The sequence below is a fragment of the Amborella trichopoda genome, chromosome 4 (assembly GCF_054954075.1).
Source record: "Amborella trichopoda isolate Santa Cruz 75 chromosome 4, AtrichopodaSantaCruz75HAP2 v2.0, whole genome shotgun sequence".
Taxonomy (NCBI): domain Eukaryota; kingdom Viridiplantae; phylum Streptophyta; class Magnoliopsida; order Amborellales; family Amborellaceae; genus Amborella; species Amborella trichopoda.
In genome coordinates, this window is record NC_142339.1 from 59,649,808 (window position 1) to 59,667,367 (window position 17,560).

At 46.1% G+C, this 17,560-nt stretch overlaps 1 protein-coding gene across 7 annotated transcripts in view; it reads left to right on the plus strand.

Annotated features, from left to right (window-relative positions):
• Positions 1-17,560, plus strand: part of LOC18422038 (DNAJ heat shock N-terminal domain-containing protein) — a 62,124-nt gene that overhangs the window by 6,344 nt on the left and 38,220 nt on the right. For all 7 annotated transcript variants that reach the window (XM_088866196.1, XM_088866195.1, XM_088866194.1 and 4 more), the window contains exon 7: positions 5-62. Coding sequence is in view for 6 of the 7 variants with exons in the window: in XM_088866195.1 (XP_088722321.1) it covers positions 5-62 (58 nt within the window). In the remaining variant the exon portion in view is untranslated. The remainder of the gene's footprint in view (positions 1-4; positions 63-17,560) is intronic.

Sequence of the window (17,560 nt, forward strand, 5' to 3'; positions counted from 1 at the left end):
ACAGATTCATTCTTTTGGAAGCATCAATTCTGCGCAGTTTTCTGGAAGTTGGAAGAGAATTGGTGGGTGATCTTCATAACATCTTATATTATTGCAGCCTTGGGATTTATGTCACTATCTTACATTTGTTTGCACTTTTAAGGTCATTTAGTTTGTCCTTTGTTGTTCGCACTTGAACATTATTATTGATTCTACTGCTAACTCAAATTAAGTCGAACCCCAATTTGCCTTCAATTCGGCTACCCGAATCCTGATCCGCCATTTTACTCTATTAAGGGCCATACTTTCAATGAAGCCATAAAGTCCCCATATGTCTTCTCACTATTTCCAGCCATATCCTTTTGGGCCTACCCCTTGTTCTTTTTGAGCCTTCCACTTAAACTACCTCGCATCTCTTAATAGGTGCTGTATTGGGTTTGCACTACGGCCAGCCTACCTAAGTCTATTATCTCTCATCTTAGCGCCCATTGGTGCCATACTTAAATTTTCTTGAAAGTATTCATTTTGAGTTTTATCCCTTCTCGTCTTGCCACTCATCCATCTCAACATCCTCATCTACGCTACAATTATTCTATGGGTATATTGTTTTTGACGGTCCAACATTCCACTCCATAGAGCAAAGCTGGTTTCACAGTTGTCCTATAAAACTTGCTTTTTAGATTCATTGGTATGCGATGATCACATAAAATATCGTTTGCTCATCTCCACTTTGCCCACCCAACTCTAATTCTGTGTGAGTGTGCGACATCTTCTTCAATCTCTCCATTTTCCTATATTATTGAACCAAGATATCAAACGTACGCTCTTTTTGGTATTTTCTGGCAGTCAATCTTAACTACTTCCTCGTCTCTACTCCTATTACTAAACTTGCATTCTATATATTTTGTCTTTGTCTGGCTAATTTTAAAACCTTTAGATTCCAGAGCATCCCTCAAAAGTTCTAACTTTTTGTTGACGCTGTTTCGAGTCTTATCGATCAAAACTATGTCATTTGTGAACAACATGCACCACGGTACCTCATCTTGTAAGTGCCTAGTTAAGTCATCCATAACTAAGATAAAGAAGTATGGGCTCAATGCTAATCCCTTGATGTAAAGAAGTTTGAGGAAGCAGTAAAATCGACAAGAAACAAACCTAAACACAAGCATAATTCAAAGAAACTTCTTCTCTATACCCCAAGCAATGAACGAAAATTCAGCAGCCCAGCTCTTGCATTTTTTGAAAAATGCCTAGTCGTGGGCTAAGCGGCCTGTCCTAGGCCACTTTTGCTAGGTGCTCGCCTAGGTTGTGTAAAAAGGCGGGCGCGGGCGTCGTCTTGACCTGCACCAAAAATGCTATTAATTAGAAATTATTAACTTATTGATAAACCAAAAAATAGTATTAACTCAATTTCAATTAATATATGGAAGGAATAAACTTTTTATGCCATTTATCATTTTGCATGTAATAATAATTTTTAATTTATTGGTAGATCAAAAAATGATATTAATTTGTAATTATTAATTTATTTAAAATACTTTTTGCATGTGATAGTAATTATTAATTTATTGAAAATAAAAAATTGTATTAATTCACAATTATTAATTTATCAAAATACTTTTTGCATGTAGCATTAATTATTAAGTTATTGATAAACAAAAGAATAGTACTAATTCATAATTATTAATTTATCGTAAATGCCTTTTGCATGTAACAATAATTATTAATTTATTGGTAAACCAAAAAATAGTATTAATTTGTAATTATTAATTTATTGGTAAACCAAAACATAATATTAATTTAGTGTTAATTAATATATGGAAGGATGATACTTTTCATGCCACTTGTTGTTTTGCATGTAACCATAATTATTAATTTATTGGTAAACAAAAAAATAGTATTATTTTGTAATTATTAATTTATCGAAAATATTTTTTTTATGTGACGGTAGTTATTAATTTTTTGATAAACCAAAAAATAATATTAATTTGAAATTATTATATAGTATATACTAGTGTTTTAAAAATCGCTGATCCGATCCAGAATCAGGCGATTCGGATCGGATATCGGTGATACTGCTTTGGATTCAATAAGACAATGGGATTGAAGTGGTTACATTTTTTTGACTTTTATTGAAAAAATCGCTGCACGTTTGACTTTTTTTATTGAAAAAATCGCTGCACAGCATGGTAAGGCGCCTCGGTAATGCTTCACTAGCTGCATCATTGCCCCAAGCGCAAATATAACTCCTTTAAGTCATCTTGTCTTTGTTTTATAGCCCCTTCCAGTCCTTCCCCTCCCACACTTCAACAATGTGGGATATATATTACATAACAAATGAGCGGGTTTCACGCCTCCCCAACTCTCGCACTCTCTCTGTCCACCAAACTCTTTCACGCCTATATGGTCCCTCTCGCAATTTGGTCAATTGGAGAATGGCTCCATTATTGCCAAAAAAAAACAAAACAAAAAAAAAACGGCTCCACCAAAACTCTCTAGAACCGTTGAAGTATGTATAGCTATTAGAAAAGAAAAAAAATAGTACTAGCTCATAGGATATTAGAACAATAAAAAATACTATTAATACTAATTTATTGACCATTAAAAAAAATTACTAGTTTATGAGATATTTTAAGAGTAAAAAATAACACTAGCCCAAACCACTTTAAAATCTATTTTAAAGTTGCTTTGTCAATAGTACGTGATATATATAGAGTTTTGCCCAAACATGGGTGGATTGATTAAAATTAAACCTAATTGCTGAAAATTAAGATTTAATTGAATTAAATAAAATAAGAAAACAAGGTGCAAAATGACTGATTTGCCCCTTCCTAACAATTGGGGAAATTCCAGAACATTCTCTGTTGCTGCCCTAAAACATGCGTGATGTTTTATGGATGATCTGGGATGCTTTGGTACCCGTTTGTCCGAAAGATGATTGTTTTCTTGTAGGGCTCGGCATGACAATTGATTTGATACAAACTTCGAGCCATGGATTGTGTTTTTAAGCTACGATCATGCGACTTGAAATTTGGATGAATCTTGCAAACTTCGGATTGATAGTGTGCTTGTTTCTTGATGTTTTTCAGTGATTTCTTCGCTGGATCACATTAAGCATGCCGTTACGTTCGCGTGGCAACAAACGCAGCTCGATTTCATGCCCAGACCAAGATTTTGCAACTTTTGAGTTTTCGCCGAAATCTAGAATTCCGGCGTTGGAATTTGCAGCCACTTCATCGGCTTCGTGTGCGAAATCTGACCGTTTATCATGCGCGGGGTTCAGACCAGTGATAGCCATGAACCTTACGCACGCGATGCAACTAGTTTCACATTGATCGAGTTCGCGAGCGCAGTGATTTGGCCGCTCGAGCGAGGCGTCGCTGCTGATTTTCCTGCAACTTTCTTCACGGATTAACAACTTCTCTCTAGCTTTTTTCTGGGCTCGGATGTCGTCATGGGGCGTGCCACATATTGAAACGCTCGTTTTGACAAGACAAACACGTTCACAAAATTTGAGCACAATCCGACCCGGGAAGAATGAGATATGGACCCCGAAAGTCACTATTTGTGGCTGTTTCTTTAATGGAGATTACTTGCAGGATGATTGCAAGGAAATTGTGCGTGGCCTCTCCTGTTTCGGTCTTCCACCCATAACTTCTTTCTAGAGCGTCCGTTTTAGCTGAAATTTGACCCTTGAGGGTTTTCAACTGTGTCGGATTCAATGGCGGTGGTCTCACATCCGTTGATACTCCGAAAGTAGGGTTCCAGTTATAAGGGTCCGTTTCAGGGTATTAGAAGTTGATTCTGTCGTAATTGTTTCTCAGTCTGCACTGCCTTAGAGATATCGAAACGCTTTGGCAGGAGAATTTTTGGAGTCCTTATGAAGATCTTGAACTGTTCTGGGGCCATTATGAGACTATCAAAATTTCCACTGTCTGTCAGGCTTTATTGACGAACTTCTCTTTTTATTCGGCATCGGGGATCCATGGTGCTGAAAAATGTCTTCAATGAATGCTTTGTACCTATCGCCATCCGAAAACTTCTTTCGTGCGGTTTGTACCTATCACCGTTCGTGGGCTTCTCTTGCGCCTTGTGCCTATCGCAAACGGTGATACCTCTCGCCACCCGCGAAGGGTCGTGCTGCCTTCTCGTGTTGTTGACGGCGATGGCTAATGCCGTCTCAGTTCATTGCTCGCCCTTTCGTCGTGAGCAACAGTGTCCAGCACCGTTCAGGGGCCATGACACTATTACACCACGGCTGTGGGGTGGCGATACCTAACGCCGTCGGAACCTTCCTCCTTTGTCGTTTCGCGTCTTCTCTTGATTCTTTTTTCTTCTCCTCGCACTTGACTAAAGGCGACTCAATCTAGCACTGTCGTAGCGCTTGACTGTCGAGCAGTATTGCCGTCTTGCTGGTCCGGAGTATCATACTCGTCTTGCTGCCACACGAGATTAGAACAGTCATACTTCCTTGGTTTCAAGTAGTATTGCCGTCGGGTCGGTCTGAGTTACCGTGCCCGTCTTGCTACCACTTCGAGTTAGTCACGGTACTGGTCTAGCTATCATGCTAGGCTCGGCCCCTTGTCAAGTCCTCCTCTTTTTTTTCTCTTTATTCAAATCCTCTTCGTCATCACCCTAACTTCTCATCTTCTCTGCCATATGATGGTCCCTCGGCCCACTTGTCTTGCAAATTAACCATGATTGTGCTGTTCAGAAAACAAGGAGATTGCAGGTTAAGGGAGGCGATTTTGAACCAGCTAAAGCAGCTGAGGGGCTTTCTGTCGTGATCTAAGAGGGCACCCGCACGAGTCAGCCCGAGTAAGTCACGGACCCAGATGAGGTTGGTCCCCACCTCATGTATAAAATTCCTCTCTCACTAATTGGGCTCCTGTCCTTGCTCTGTCAACAAGTTTCCCAAGAGAGCGGTCTCAGGTCCCAGGTTTTCCAAACCCAAGACGCGTGTCACCCGATCGCCTAGATCTGGGGGGTGAGATCGAGGCATCCGATCAGTTTGGCGACTCCACTGTGTACTTCGGACCCCTTTGTCGGTTCGCTCTTGCTTGATCGGCATCACCTTTTATTTTCTGCATTGCATTCCATGGCATCTGGGTTATTCAACCCGTTCAGATTTGGGGATTTTCTCATCCCCGTACTCATGACCATCCCAAGGAAGTGAACTTCTCAAGCCTCGTTCCCTACTTCCTTTTGAATTAAGACTCACAGTCCGACTGCCATGTTCTTTCTTGGATTGGTGCGAGAAGGAACTTGCAAGTCCCTTCGCATTGTTAGCACGTTTGCTACCACCCACACTGCACACCCTGCTACTGGTAAGTCCCTTGTCAGTCGCATTGCTAAGGTACGCTGAAAGGCTGCCCTGTCCGCTGTCGCGAAAGGCAAGCAGGTTGCTATCGCTCCTGAGGGTCACCACAAGGCCACCCCTCATACTCCTTCACCACGTTGAACCTCTATGCCCAGAGGCTCGACACACCGAGGTGGAGATCTTGGGATCTTCATCTCTCGCACACCCCTAAAGGCTCGTGGTTGTCCACTCGAGCCACACCTCAGGGCAACTTTCATGCTGCCTTGAGCTCGAGCACACGGGGGTCGACCACTTCGCCCTCCCTCTCAGCACACACGATTTCACCCTGTGAGAGATGAACTCCTACCTGGTCCCTCACTGACACGAGCTCGTGGGTCTTGGCCTCCTAAGGTCGAACCAGCTGATCGAGACCGGGCTGAACCCCAAGTCACTCGGAAGGCTAATTCTAAAGGTGCACATAGACCAGCTTTGCAGGTTTCTCCCCAATCCCGACTCAGGCGGAGTCGCGAGCTATTTCTTTTCGCTGTCACCCTTCCTTCGCTAGGCAAACACCTCGAGACCTGGTACTCGAAGGTTTTCCCTAAGAGTAACATCTTGAGTCAGTCGCCTCAGGTCAACTATGCACCCAGACCTCAGACAGAAGCCTACATCCTCTAAGGCAGCAGCACAGATTGCCCTCTATCCGTAGACCTCACTCTCTGCTCTAGCTGATGGACACAACCCTCGCATGTTCAAAAAAGATAGTGCAGTCCAAATCTCAGGCTCAATTCTGGAGTAGTCTATTGCAGCCTCAAGATCAAGCAGAAGAGAGGCCTGCAACTCCTGATTAGAAAGGCTCTTAAGGCAGTTGAGGTTACCACTCTCGATGACCTTCTGTCTCACAACCCCTTCTTCCCTCTTCGTATCCCAGAACCTGAGCAAGTCTAAGAACATTGCTCGGTGGTTACCATCGACCGAGCTGCCAAGAAATCACGGTGCCAAGACCGTTAAGAATCGGTCCTCACACGGTCCGCGTACAAGACTCGAGTCCAGTCGGGGCACGTTGAGCCCCTACAGACTGACTTGCCGCATACAACTCGTTGACCTCGGCAGTCTACTACCCCACCTGGCTCTGACCTTCTAGAAGAAACGGTCAGCGTCATGGTGATTGACGAGCCGGATGACGACCAAGAAGAACGAATGAACAGGTTCAAGGTGATGATGCAGTCCATTCTCGAAAAGATGGATCGCTTGGGGGCCTCCAGACTCCCTGCTTCCTCTCCTCACCATGAGGCCAACTCCTAGCCTAGAGACGACACAACTCCCAAGCAACCTCCTCCATTGGCCTCCCAAGACACCTCTGCTCCCCGCACGATTTCGCAAGCTGATGTAGATGCTATGGTGACCCACAATCTCAAGAATAAGGTCCCGGGCATGCAAGGGACGCCGCTTTACCAAAAGCCGTACCCCTCGTATACCAGGTGCTGTTTCCCCCAAATTATCAAAAAGGGAAGCTCCCCTTGTTCAATGGTACTACGTCCACGCACCAACATACCGCTCACTTCAAAGCGGCTTGTCGAGAGATGGTAACTGACGGGCAACTCCTTCATCAGTTTGTCGTTACTCTCGAAGGGCCAGCCTTTCAGTGGTATGCTCGGCTACCTCCAAGCTCGGTGCACACATGATAAGAAATGGAGCAGTTGTTTTACCATCGCTTTTATGAAGTCTAGAGAAACGTGAAAACCATTGAGCTCCTCACTCTGACTCAAGACCCTGGTGAGCTAGTCGATAAGTTCATCGTCCGATGGAGAGAGTTGGCAACCTATCATGCCACTCCCATGACTGAAAGAGAAGCAGTTCAGAGCTGCATACGAAATATGCTACTCGAGATCGCCCTGCATGTTGAGGCCTTCAATCCATCCTCCATGTCAGAGCTCTTCTCTAAAGCGGTGTGTATAGAAGGTCTATCCAAGCACCATGGTGAATCTCGCCAGCAGCTTTTTAGTTGGGGAAACAGCCGGGGCAATGGCAATTCTCGCTCCAAAAATCGGGGCAACCAGCAAAAAGTTGTGATTACTGCGACCGTCACCGTGACTGACACTAAGAAAGCCGCCCCTCAAACCTTGGACCTCTCCAAGGCACAAACAACACCTCTGGCTGGAGGCAAGCAGCAGCAGTCTTATAACAAGGTCCCACCCCTTAACAATATAAATCGAAGTGACTACTGGATCCGACACCAAAACAAGGTGTACCCTTCGAGAAGGAATGGGTTCCTGTGCTGTTTCGATTACTACTAGAGCAAAACATGATCCAACTGCCGGAGGCCCAATCCCCAAAGCAGTCTGGACAGGAGACACATGAGAGGTACTGTGCCTATCACGGGAGAGTAGGCCACCCCATTCAAGAGCGCTTTACACTCAAAGACATTATCGAAGCCCTTATTAACAAGGGTTAGATAAAGCTTGAAGAGTGAAAAAAAGCATTCAAGGCAACTGAGGCTTTCCACATAGTGACAATTTAAGAGGATGACGAGGCACTCGCTGTCCTCCGAGCACTATTCTTTGTAATGCTCGAAGAAGGTCTCATCACGTTGAAGCCGACGAAGCAGCCCAAGTTCCTGCCTTCAGGAACTGAGAATCTCTGGTGTCCGCATCATCTGATATGAGGCCATGACCTGAGCGAATGCACTCGCTTCCACGAGTTCTGGGCAAAGAAGATGCAGCAGCACCAAGAAGTTCATGGTAACCCAGAAGGACACTCTTGAGTCCCTGTTCCACCAATGCAAGAAGACCTCTCGACCCAAGCCCAGGGAAGTGCTGAGCTAGATCCTCTGCAGGCCCTCTTCGAGGCGATGCTCTAACAGGGTATCGTCACTCCCAAGCCCGCTAGGCAACCTAGGCGTCTTGCCCAGGACACGGAAAACCACTGGTGCCCATATCACCAGGTATCGGGCCATGAGCTGAAGGAATGATCTGGTTTTGAAGTTGTAGTCGCGGAGAAGGTACGGGAAGGCCACATTATTTGCACTGTTCTCCCAGAACACTTCCAAGCCATCACTCCAGTCCAACAAGAGGAAATCCCACTACAGGTCCCCTATGAGCCTACACTAGACCCTTCGGAGCCCTCAACTTCTCAGCCCTGGGAAGTCTACCATAGATGAAGTAGACAGCGTGAGGCAGTCCGCCAAGCCGAGGCCACTCATCAGCTCGATAGGACAGACCAAACACCTCTTAAGGGATCCAAAAGGAGACAAGCATTTAGGTTGGCTCGCTGAAGGAACTACATTCCTCAGCCATCAGTCGAGGAAGAATTTCTCGGGCCACTTCCTCCACTGTCGACCTTACAAGACTTCATCCCAGGCGCAACCCGCCTTATTCCTTCGTCCGATCAAGTGGACGTCCTTGAGTCATCAACTGCTCGGGACTCGTCCAATACGGGTGACGACATTAAAAGCACCTCTCAATGGTCAGAGCCAGGGCAAGACTTAAAATACCCCTTACACACGTCCAATTCTGGTGACGATGTAAAAAGCTGCCCAGAACATTCTAACTTCGTTTCTTTTTCTTTTCCTCCCTCTTCTTTCATCTCTTTTACAGGTGCAGGTCAGCGTGCCCAGAATTCGAAGCTCTAAACAGAGAGCTTGAAGGCACCAACATTAGCAGGTCGCACCGGAAGCGCCTAAGAAAGATGCTCGCCCAGGCGGCTGGATTCTTGACAGTCGCTGATGCCCTGGCTGCTCAAGCCAGGTCCGAGCCATCTTCGAACTCCTATTCCCACAAGGCCTGTCACATGGTTCAAGTTCATGAAGCACCACCCATCTCGAGACAAATATCGAGTGACTTCAGTCACGATTCCATGGACTTCACATTCGATGTTGACGCTTTCATCCCCTGGTTCGGCCAGGGACCAGAAATCGTCTCCCACACTTGGGACCCTCCTAGAAGCAGAAATGTCAGGATCGTAGGTCTCTGCACTCAAGATTGATCAAAAGCATCCTGAATTGCCGGAGGAAGAGTTGCAAGAAGCTCCGGAAGAGTGGGAAGAAGGTGGTCAGGCCACAGCTGACGTGCTTGAAGAGATAAACTTAGAGGATGAGGCCGACCTAAGGCCAACTTTCATCTTGGCAAAAATGTCCCCGGAAGAGAAAGAAAATTATGTTTCCCTCCTCCGAGCAAATCGGGACGTCTTCACCTGGCATTATCATGAGAAGCCCGGTCTAAACCCTCAAATCGTTGTCCTTCGTCTCGGTATTGACCCGTCCATCAAGCCCATAAAGCAGAAATCAAGAAGGTTTAGACCCGACCTCGAAATGCTGATCGATGCTGAGGTGAACAAGCTCAGGCAAGCTGGATTCATACGTGAAGTCAAATACCCAAGATGACTGGCAAATGTTGTCCCAGTCAAGAAGAAAAATGGCCAAATCAGGGTCTGTATTGACTTCGCGACCTGAACACTGCCTGGCCCAAGGACGACTTCCCCCTGTCGTTCACCGAGATGCTTGTTGATTCCACGGCTCATTGCTAGATCTTCTCCTTTATGGATGGATATTTTGCTTATAATCATATTAGGATAGCACCAGAGGATAAAGAGGCCACTGCATTCTTGATCCCAAAAGGTGTCTTTTGTTACACTGTGATGCCTTTCGAGTTAAAGAATGCCGGTGCCACGTACCAGCGAGCGATGAGACCATCTGCAAGGACATGATGCACAAGGAGGTCGAGTGCTATGTGGATGACTTGGTGGTGAAGTTCGAAACAATGGACGCTCACATGAAGCACCTTAAAAAGGTATTTGAGCGGCTGTGGCGAACTCAAGATGAACCCCTTGAACTGTGCCTTCGGCATATGCTCAGGAAAGTTCTTAGGGTTCATTGTGAGGTATCGATGGCTTGAGATTGAGCCTACAACCCTACGTGAGCTTCGATCTCTCCAAGGGCAGCTGGCCTACATTCGAAGGCTCATCTCGAGCCTCTCGAGACAATGCAGGCCCTTTTCGCAGCTCCTGAAGAAAGACACTCCCTTCATATGGGATGAGGCGTGCTAAGCTGCACTCGATGACATCAAGCAGTACTTGTTGAATCCTTCGATACTTTCCACGTCGGTGTTAGGAAGGCTTCTCATCCTATATGTGACCGCTCTTGATGAGTCACTTGGGGCACTCCTAGCACAAAACAATGATACGGGGAAATAAACAAGACTCTATTATCTCAGCCACAGGATGCAAAGCGCCGAAAAGAATTACCCTCCCATCGAAAAGATGTGCTTAGCCTTATTCTTTACGGTACAGAAGCTCCACCATTATTTGCTCGGTCACGAAGTCAAGCTAATCTCAAAGGCAGACCCGGTCAAGTTCCTTATGACCCGGCCATGCCTGATAGGACGCTTGGCCAAGTGGGCATTATTGCTGATGGAGTTCGACATCACGTATGTACCACAGAAGGCCATCAAAGGTCAAGCTTTAGCAGACTTTCTCACGGCTCACCCCATCCCCTCGGAATCTCCCATGTCAAGTGATATCCTGGACGACGAAGTTTTATGTACGATACTAACTCGCCCGTGGGAGATGTACTTCGACAGAGCATCCAGTCTGATAGAGTGGGTGTCGAAGTTGTGTTCCTGACTCCCGATGGTGGAATGATTCCTCTATCCTTTTCACTCGCAAAGGCATTTTCTCATAACGAGGCTGAATATCAAAGCCTCGTAATCGGATTGGAGATCGCCCAGGAACCAGACCTGGAGCAGCTGAACATCTTCGGCAACTCTGAGCTGGTCATTCAGCAGCTTAAGGGGATTTATGACGTAAGGAAGGGTACTATCAAACCTTATCATAACACAGTCAAATCTTATATGGCCCAGTTCGACTATTTCTCCCTAAGTCATATTCCTAAAAGACTAAACTCGCTGGCCGATGAGCTCTCAAAGCTCGGGGCTACCATTCAACTGTCCTAACTAGGGCCCACGTCTGTCTGGGCAACAGAATGAAGACATGTTGACTTGAGAACCGAAGTTGATGCAGATGATGAGAGAGATGTCTTCCCTGAATGCTCGCCTTATCCATTTGGAGCACTCCTTGCAGCCAAGGATGTCATTAAGGCAGAACGGGAAATGTCTCGAGGTGAAAATCCAAGATTGAGAAGCAGGAGCCGGAATTCTTTGACTCGATATGTGGGGAGGTCGAACAAGTGGAAGACTGGAGAGAGCCTATCATGAACTTCATAAAGCATGGAAGGCTGCCTGAGGATCGGGCGGAACGCAACGGTATACGACCGATGTCTACCAAGCACACCCTTCTCGATGGGGATGTCCTCTTTTGCTGATCATTTGACGGAATTCTCCTCAGATGCGTCGATGCACAAGAAACAGATAAAGTATTGGAAGAAGTGCATTCGGGTATCTGCGGGCTGCACTAATCCGGTCCTAAGCTCTATGAGTGCATTCGCAGGCTTGGGTATTATTGGCCTTCAATGGTGGGTGATGGCCAAAACTATGCTAAAAGATGCTAGGTGCGCCAAATGCACTCAAGCCTCATTCATCAGCCCGTGGAGCATCTCCATCCTATAGTGACATCATGGCCCTTTTCCCAATGGGGTATGGACATTGTAGGACCTATTGATCCTCCTTCTGCCTTGGGTCATGCCTTCATCCTAGCAGCGACATATTACTTTTCCATGTGGGCTGAAGCGGTCCCTCTCAAGCAGGTTCTAGGGACCACTGTGGCCAACTTCATGCGTCACCACATCATATATCGGTTGGGCATTCCGATCAAATAAGCTCTGATAATGGCCCACAGTTTAGAAGCTAGCACGTTGATGACTTAGTTAACCAGTTCGGTTTTGAGTGGAAGTACTCGATTATGTACCACCCTCGAGCCAATGGCTTAGCTGAGGCGTTCAACAAAACCCTATGTGGGGTGCTCCGGAAGTCGATTTCGAAGTCAAAGAAGAATTGGCATAAGAGGCTGCCTGAAGCTCTGTGGGCCTTTCGCACCATCACTCAGAATGCTACAAACTCTACTCCCTATTCCCTGGTCTATGGAGGTGAGCCAGTTTTACCCCTCGAGGTTCAAATACCCTCACTCCGTGTTGCTATACAACAGGGACTAATTGAAGATGAGAGGGTCAAGCTCCGTTATCAGGAGTTGGATGCTCTTGATGAAAAGAGGCTAGAGGCCTAGCAAAACCTTGAACTCAATCAGGGGAGAATGAAGAGAGCCTTTGACAAGTCTGTCAGCGTTCGCTCGTTCGTTCCTGGGGATCTAGTCTTAACAGTCAAGAGACCGATTGTCATGCATGGACGCCGCAAGGGAAAGTTCAAACCCAAGTGGGAAGGTCCCTTCATAATAAAAAAGGTGACATTAAACGGGGCCTATATACTGGCAGACTCTGATGGAGAAGAGCCAAGGCCCCCTATCAATGGGCGATACCTAAGAAGTACTATCCTTGATGTGCTCTTAAAATGTAGTGCATGCAGAAAGAAATGGAAAAGAAAAATAGCAACCCAAATCAAAATAAATTCATTTCTTTTATTACAAAAAGCCCATTATCTGGGAGGTTACAGATACAGTATCAACAGTTGCTCTTGCTTTAGAGAAAAAGAGGATGTTCATGCTGAAGTGTTGCTCTTGCTGCTGAGAAGGACCAACCATTTCCCAATCAGCTTCAATTCATCTGATGAAGTACAACTGGTTTCCAAGAGAGGGAAGAAGTACTCTTATAGAGTTTATCAAACATACAAAGCGGACTTCCTTGACAAGGAGCTGGCCTTTGATAGAGGCCCTTCCTCAAGACAACATGGACTTCACTGTTGTGCTGGAGGACTTGGCTTGCAACAGACTACAGTGGCCAGGCCTTCTCATTTGCTGTCACTCTTAACCCCCACAAGACACCGCCGTCCATGGTCATCGCCGCATGCAGCCTAACGTCGCACGCAACCATCATTGTGCGCAATTCAAGGCCGCGCTCTGCAATTGCGGCCGGCAATCCAACACCGCGGGCGACTATTGCCGCGAGTGGTATACTCCCGAGCGTGGCTATCGCCGTGCCCAGCCTAGCACCACGCGAAGGCAGCGTTGCATGCGACTTAATGTCGCGCATGCCTTGTCGTGGCTCGGTTCCCACCGTCCCCAATTCTCAGGGGGCATTAACTCTCGTGCCTGTTCGGTTCCCCCCTCGGTGATGATCAACTGTCTCATGGCCTTTTGTCTCCTTGACCGTTACAGGCTTGCGACCCTGTTCTTTCCCCTTATCGGTACTTCCTCTTCTCGCCGGAACACTTCTCCGTCTATCGGGGATCCCCTTTTGACCTTGTTGTTTCCCCTTATCAACAGCCAGGAATATCGGGAAATCATCGGAATTGCTGAAGAAGCTCCTTTGTGACCCTGTGGGTTTCCTTCTTCCTTCTTTGCACTCCTCTACTCTTCGGAAAATCATTGAACTTCTGGCAGAACCATGGTACGACCTCCGTTCTGCCTGACAGCAATCGCGAAGACATTGGGAAGTCATCGGAAAGTCTTGGGCAAATACAGCAGTCCTCGAAACCTCTGCAACCTGCCAATAACCACGAAACTTCCGAAATATCACTAAGGACTCTTGGAAGTAGCCAGTAACCCTTGGTTTGTCCTCTTCTACTCCCACAAAAGCCCTGAAACTCCGGTAGAGTACCGCTGCGACCCTTGTAGTTTCGCCAGAGTCTCGGTAAAGCCATGGGAAGCTCCTTGTTCTCTGCTCAAGAAGCCTTGCCACTCTCTAAAAACGTTCGCAAGCACTCCGCGAAGGTTCACCACTTGCTCAAGTTCGTCGGAAAGCTCTTGAATGCCTGTGTGTTGTGGCCTAGCCGAAGGTTTCTCGCCGGATTTCTCTCTTGCTCTAAAACTCTCTTCACTATTTTATTGAAGGTAAAATAGTAAAATGGGGTTTTCCCCCTTTTATAAACAAAGGTTACGCAAAGTACCCCTCACAAGTTCAAAATGACGCTCCAGTCCTCATCTTCAGAGGGCAATAAGTCCAAGCCGCGGTGGGTCAAGCTCGAGTCCTGAATGTAAGTCATTGCCCCCTGTGCCTCATGAACCTGCTGCCGCGCGTCCCTTCGATGCTAGCGCCGCACGTGTCACCAAAGCACTATCGGCGTGCACTTCACCAGAAGATATCGGCGTGCGCTTCACCAAGTTCTATTGCCGCGAGCTTAACTAAAGTAGCTATCGCCGTGTGCTTCACCAAATGCTATCGCCATGCGCTTCATCAAGGGCCTAACGCCGCGTGCGTCGTTCAAAACCTAGCGCTGTGCACGCTATGGCACTCTCATTTGGACCATCGTTCTGCATCCCCAGGAAATTCATGCTCTGCACCACAGCCATCGTATCCTTGGGGAGTTAAGACTTCAGTTACGACTCTTTCCCCATGGAGTCACATTCTTATGCCACATTACGGTCTAGGTGCACGACCCTAAACTGCATGGTCCAAACTATATGATCTTAAACTGTAGCGGTGGGAGTTGCACGACCTTAAACTGGATGGTCCTAGCTGCATGACTTTAAACCGCACTGCTGCGGTCCAAACTATATGACCTTAAACTGTAGCGGCGGTCTAGCTGTACAATCTTAAATTGCATGGTCTTAGCCGCATGACTTTAAACTGCATAGCCATGGTCCGAGCTACAAGACCTTAAAACTGTAACGCACGTCCCTATAGCAAGATGTTAAACGGCGCGACAAATAGCCCATACGCATGACTTTAAATTGTGAAATAGACCCACCTCTCCACCGGGTGTATCCTACCATTATCCCAGTGGGGTTACACCCGTACTTTGAACTGTCATTCCCAGTGGAGCTACATGCAAGCGACTGTCCCTCATCCCCAGTAGGAGTCACATCTGTATTGCAGCCCATTAACCCCATCGGAGTTAGAGTCATTCTTATCTCTTCAATCCCTAGTGGGGTTACATCTGCGCTCTAGTCTGTCATTCTCAGCAGAGTTACATGTATACCATTGCTCATTAAACCTGTGGAGTCATATTTACCCATTAATCCCCAGTGGGTCTGCTTCTCACCGAGCCACTGTCTCCATCCCCCTGCGGAGCTTTACTTACACGATGACCCAAACAATGGTCCACGTTGCATGACCTTATATTGCACAACTATGGTCTTGGTGCACGACCCTAGACTGCATAGTCCAAACTATATGACTTTAAACTGTAGTGGAGGTGTAGTTGCACGACCTTAAACTGCATGGTCCTAGTGGCATGACTTTAAACTGCATAACCACAGTCCAAGCTATGTGACCTTAAACCATAGTGCACGTCCTGGCCGCTTGACGTTAAACTGCTTTGCACCGGTCCCGGAAGCATGACCTTAAACACGTCCTCACATATGCGCACAGCCCCTTTACGTGCATCTTCACGCACGTCTTCCTTAACCGACCCATCCGTGTGTGCACACCACATTCATCATTCCCTAGTGAATCCATTTCCTGCATTACCATTCATCATTCCCCAGTAAGTCCCGAAGGCATGACCCTAAACACGGCTTCATAAAAAAAGAAAAGAAATGAAGAAAAAAAGAAATGAAGAAAAATAGAAAAATAACGGGTGTGGTGTATACCTAGATAAGGGAATGCCATGAGTAAAAATGACGGACGAGCATGGTCATGAAGCCATGAGTAAAAGAGTTATGTGAAAATAATAACCCGGGCACAGTGAAAACCCCAAAAGGGCGCCGTGAGCAAAAACAGATGAAAAAGGGTGGACATGGTCGCAAGGTCATGGGTAAAAGAGCCCAAAAATAAAGGAGGTTGGTGAAAACCGTCTTTATGTTGCCACTTCCCCTGTCCAGGCGAAAACCCGCAAAGGGTGCTTGGACCAATAAAGCAGGTTGACACAGCATCACAACCTCAGCTAGCACCCAATTGCCAAACAGGCATTATTCCGATTAACGAGGTCCACACAAAATCCTCAACTGTCAGGAGCCAATCACAACACAAGATGGCTCACCTGGGAGTGAGAGCCTCACAAGATCTCCCAAACACCAAAATCAAAAAGTGTCCCCGAGGATAAGGGCGATGAATAATAGATCCCTCAAAATAAAAAAGAGTCCTTGAGGGCGAGGATGACGAACAAAAGAAAAGATCCCTCCAAGAACAAGAAGGGTTCTTGAGGGTAAGGACGATGATCGAAAGATCCCTCCAAAATAAAAAAGAGTCCTTGAGGGTAGGGGCAACGAACAATAGATCCCTAAAAATAAAAAAGAGTCCTTGGGGTGAGGACGATGACCGAAAGATCCCTCCAAAATAAAAAAGAGTCTCTGAGGGTAGGGGCAATGAACAATAGATCCCTCAAAATAAAAACGAGTCCTTGAGGGTGAGGACGTTGATCAAAAGATCCCTCCAAAATAAAAAAGAGTCTCTAAGGGTAGGGGCAATGAACAATAGATCCCTAAAATAAAAAAGAGTCCTTGAGGGTGAGGACGATGACCGAAAGATCCCTTTAAAATAAAAAAGAGTCCCTGAGGGTAAGGGCAATGAACAATTGATCCCTCAAAATAAAAACGAGTCCTTGAGGGTGAGGACGTTGATCGAAAGATCCCTTCAAAATAAAAAAGAGTCCTTGGGGGTAGGGGCGATGAACAATAGATCCCTGAAAAATAGATCCCTCAAAAACGCAAAAAGGCCCTCAGGGGTATTGTCCGATAGAGTGAGAACTGTAAATACCAATCTCTCCATGTCGCAAGCTCATTTTTCACTATCGGCCCTCAGGGGTACTGTCTGATAGGGTGAGGAGTTAAAACTGCTAACCAACCTTGTTTTTCGAAATATCTTGCTTTTTTTAAAAATTTTCACTGTGTCTTGTTTATTAAAATTTTAATTTCTTTATTAAAATCGTAACCTGTCCTTGCTCCGGGTTCTATTTCAAATATCTTCCTACTTTCAAAATTTCTAAAACGACTTTTAAAACAAAGGAGTTTGGACACCCGTATATGATAATTATCGCGTTGTTGCCTCGTCTCTCTCTTCGGAATCGGCCAGACAAGTCTCTTCATATAGAAAGCCTTTTCCTATAGACAGCCTTAGGAAACCCTAAGGAAATCAAAGAAGATGCCAGGGTTAAAAAAAAAAAATTTCAAGCTGCATAGCCCTGAAGTTAAGTGGCATGGTTAGAAAATCCAACTTGAGTTTCAAGCACGTGTAACTCACCGACATCTCACGCCTAAAACCCTAGGAGAAAAAATGCCCTAGGTGGGTGAGCTCGGTCAATGCAATGACTTGGAGGGATTAGTTGGTGTGCCCTCTGACCA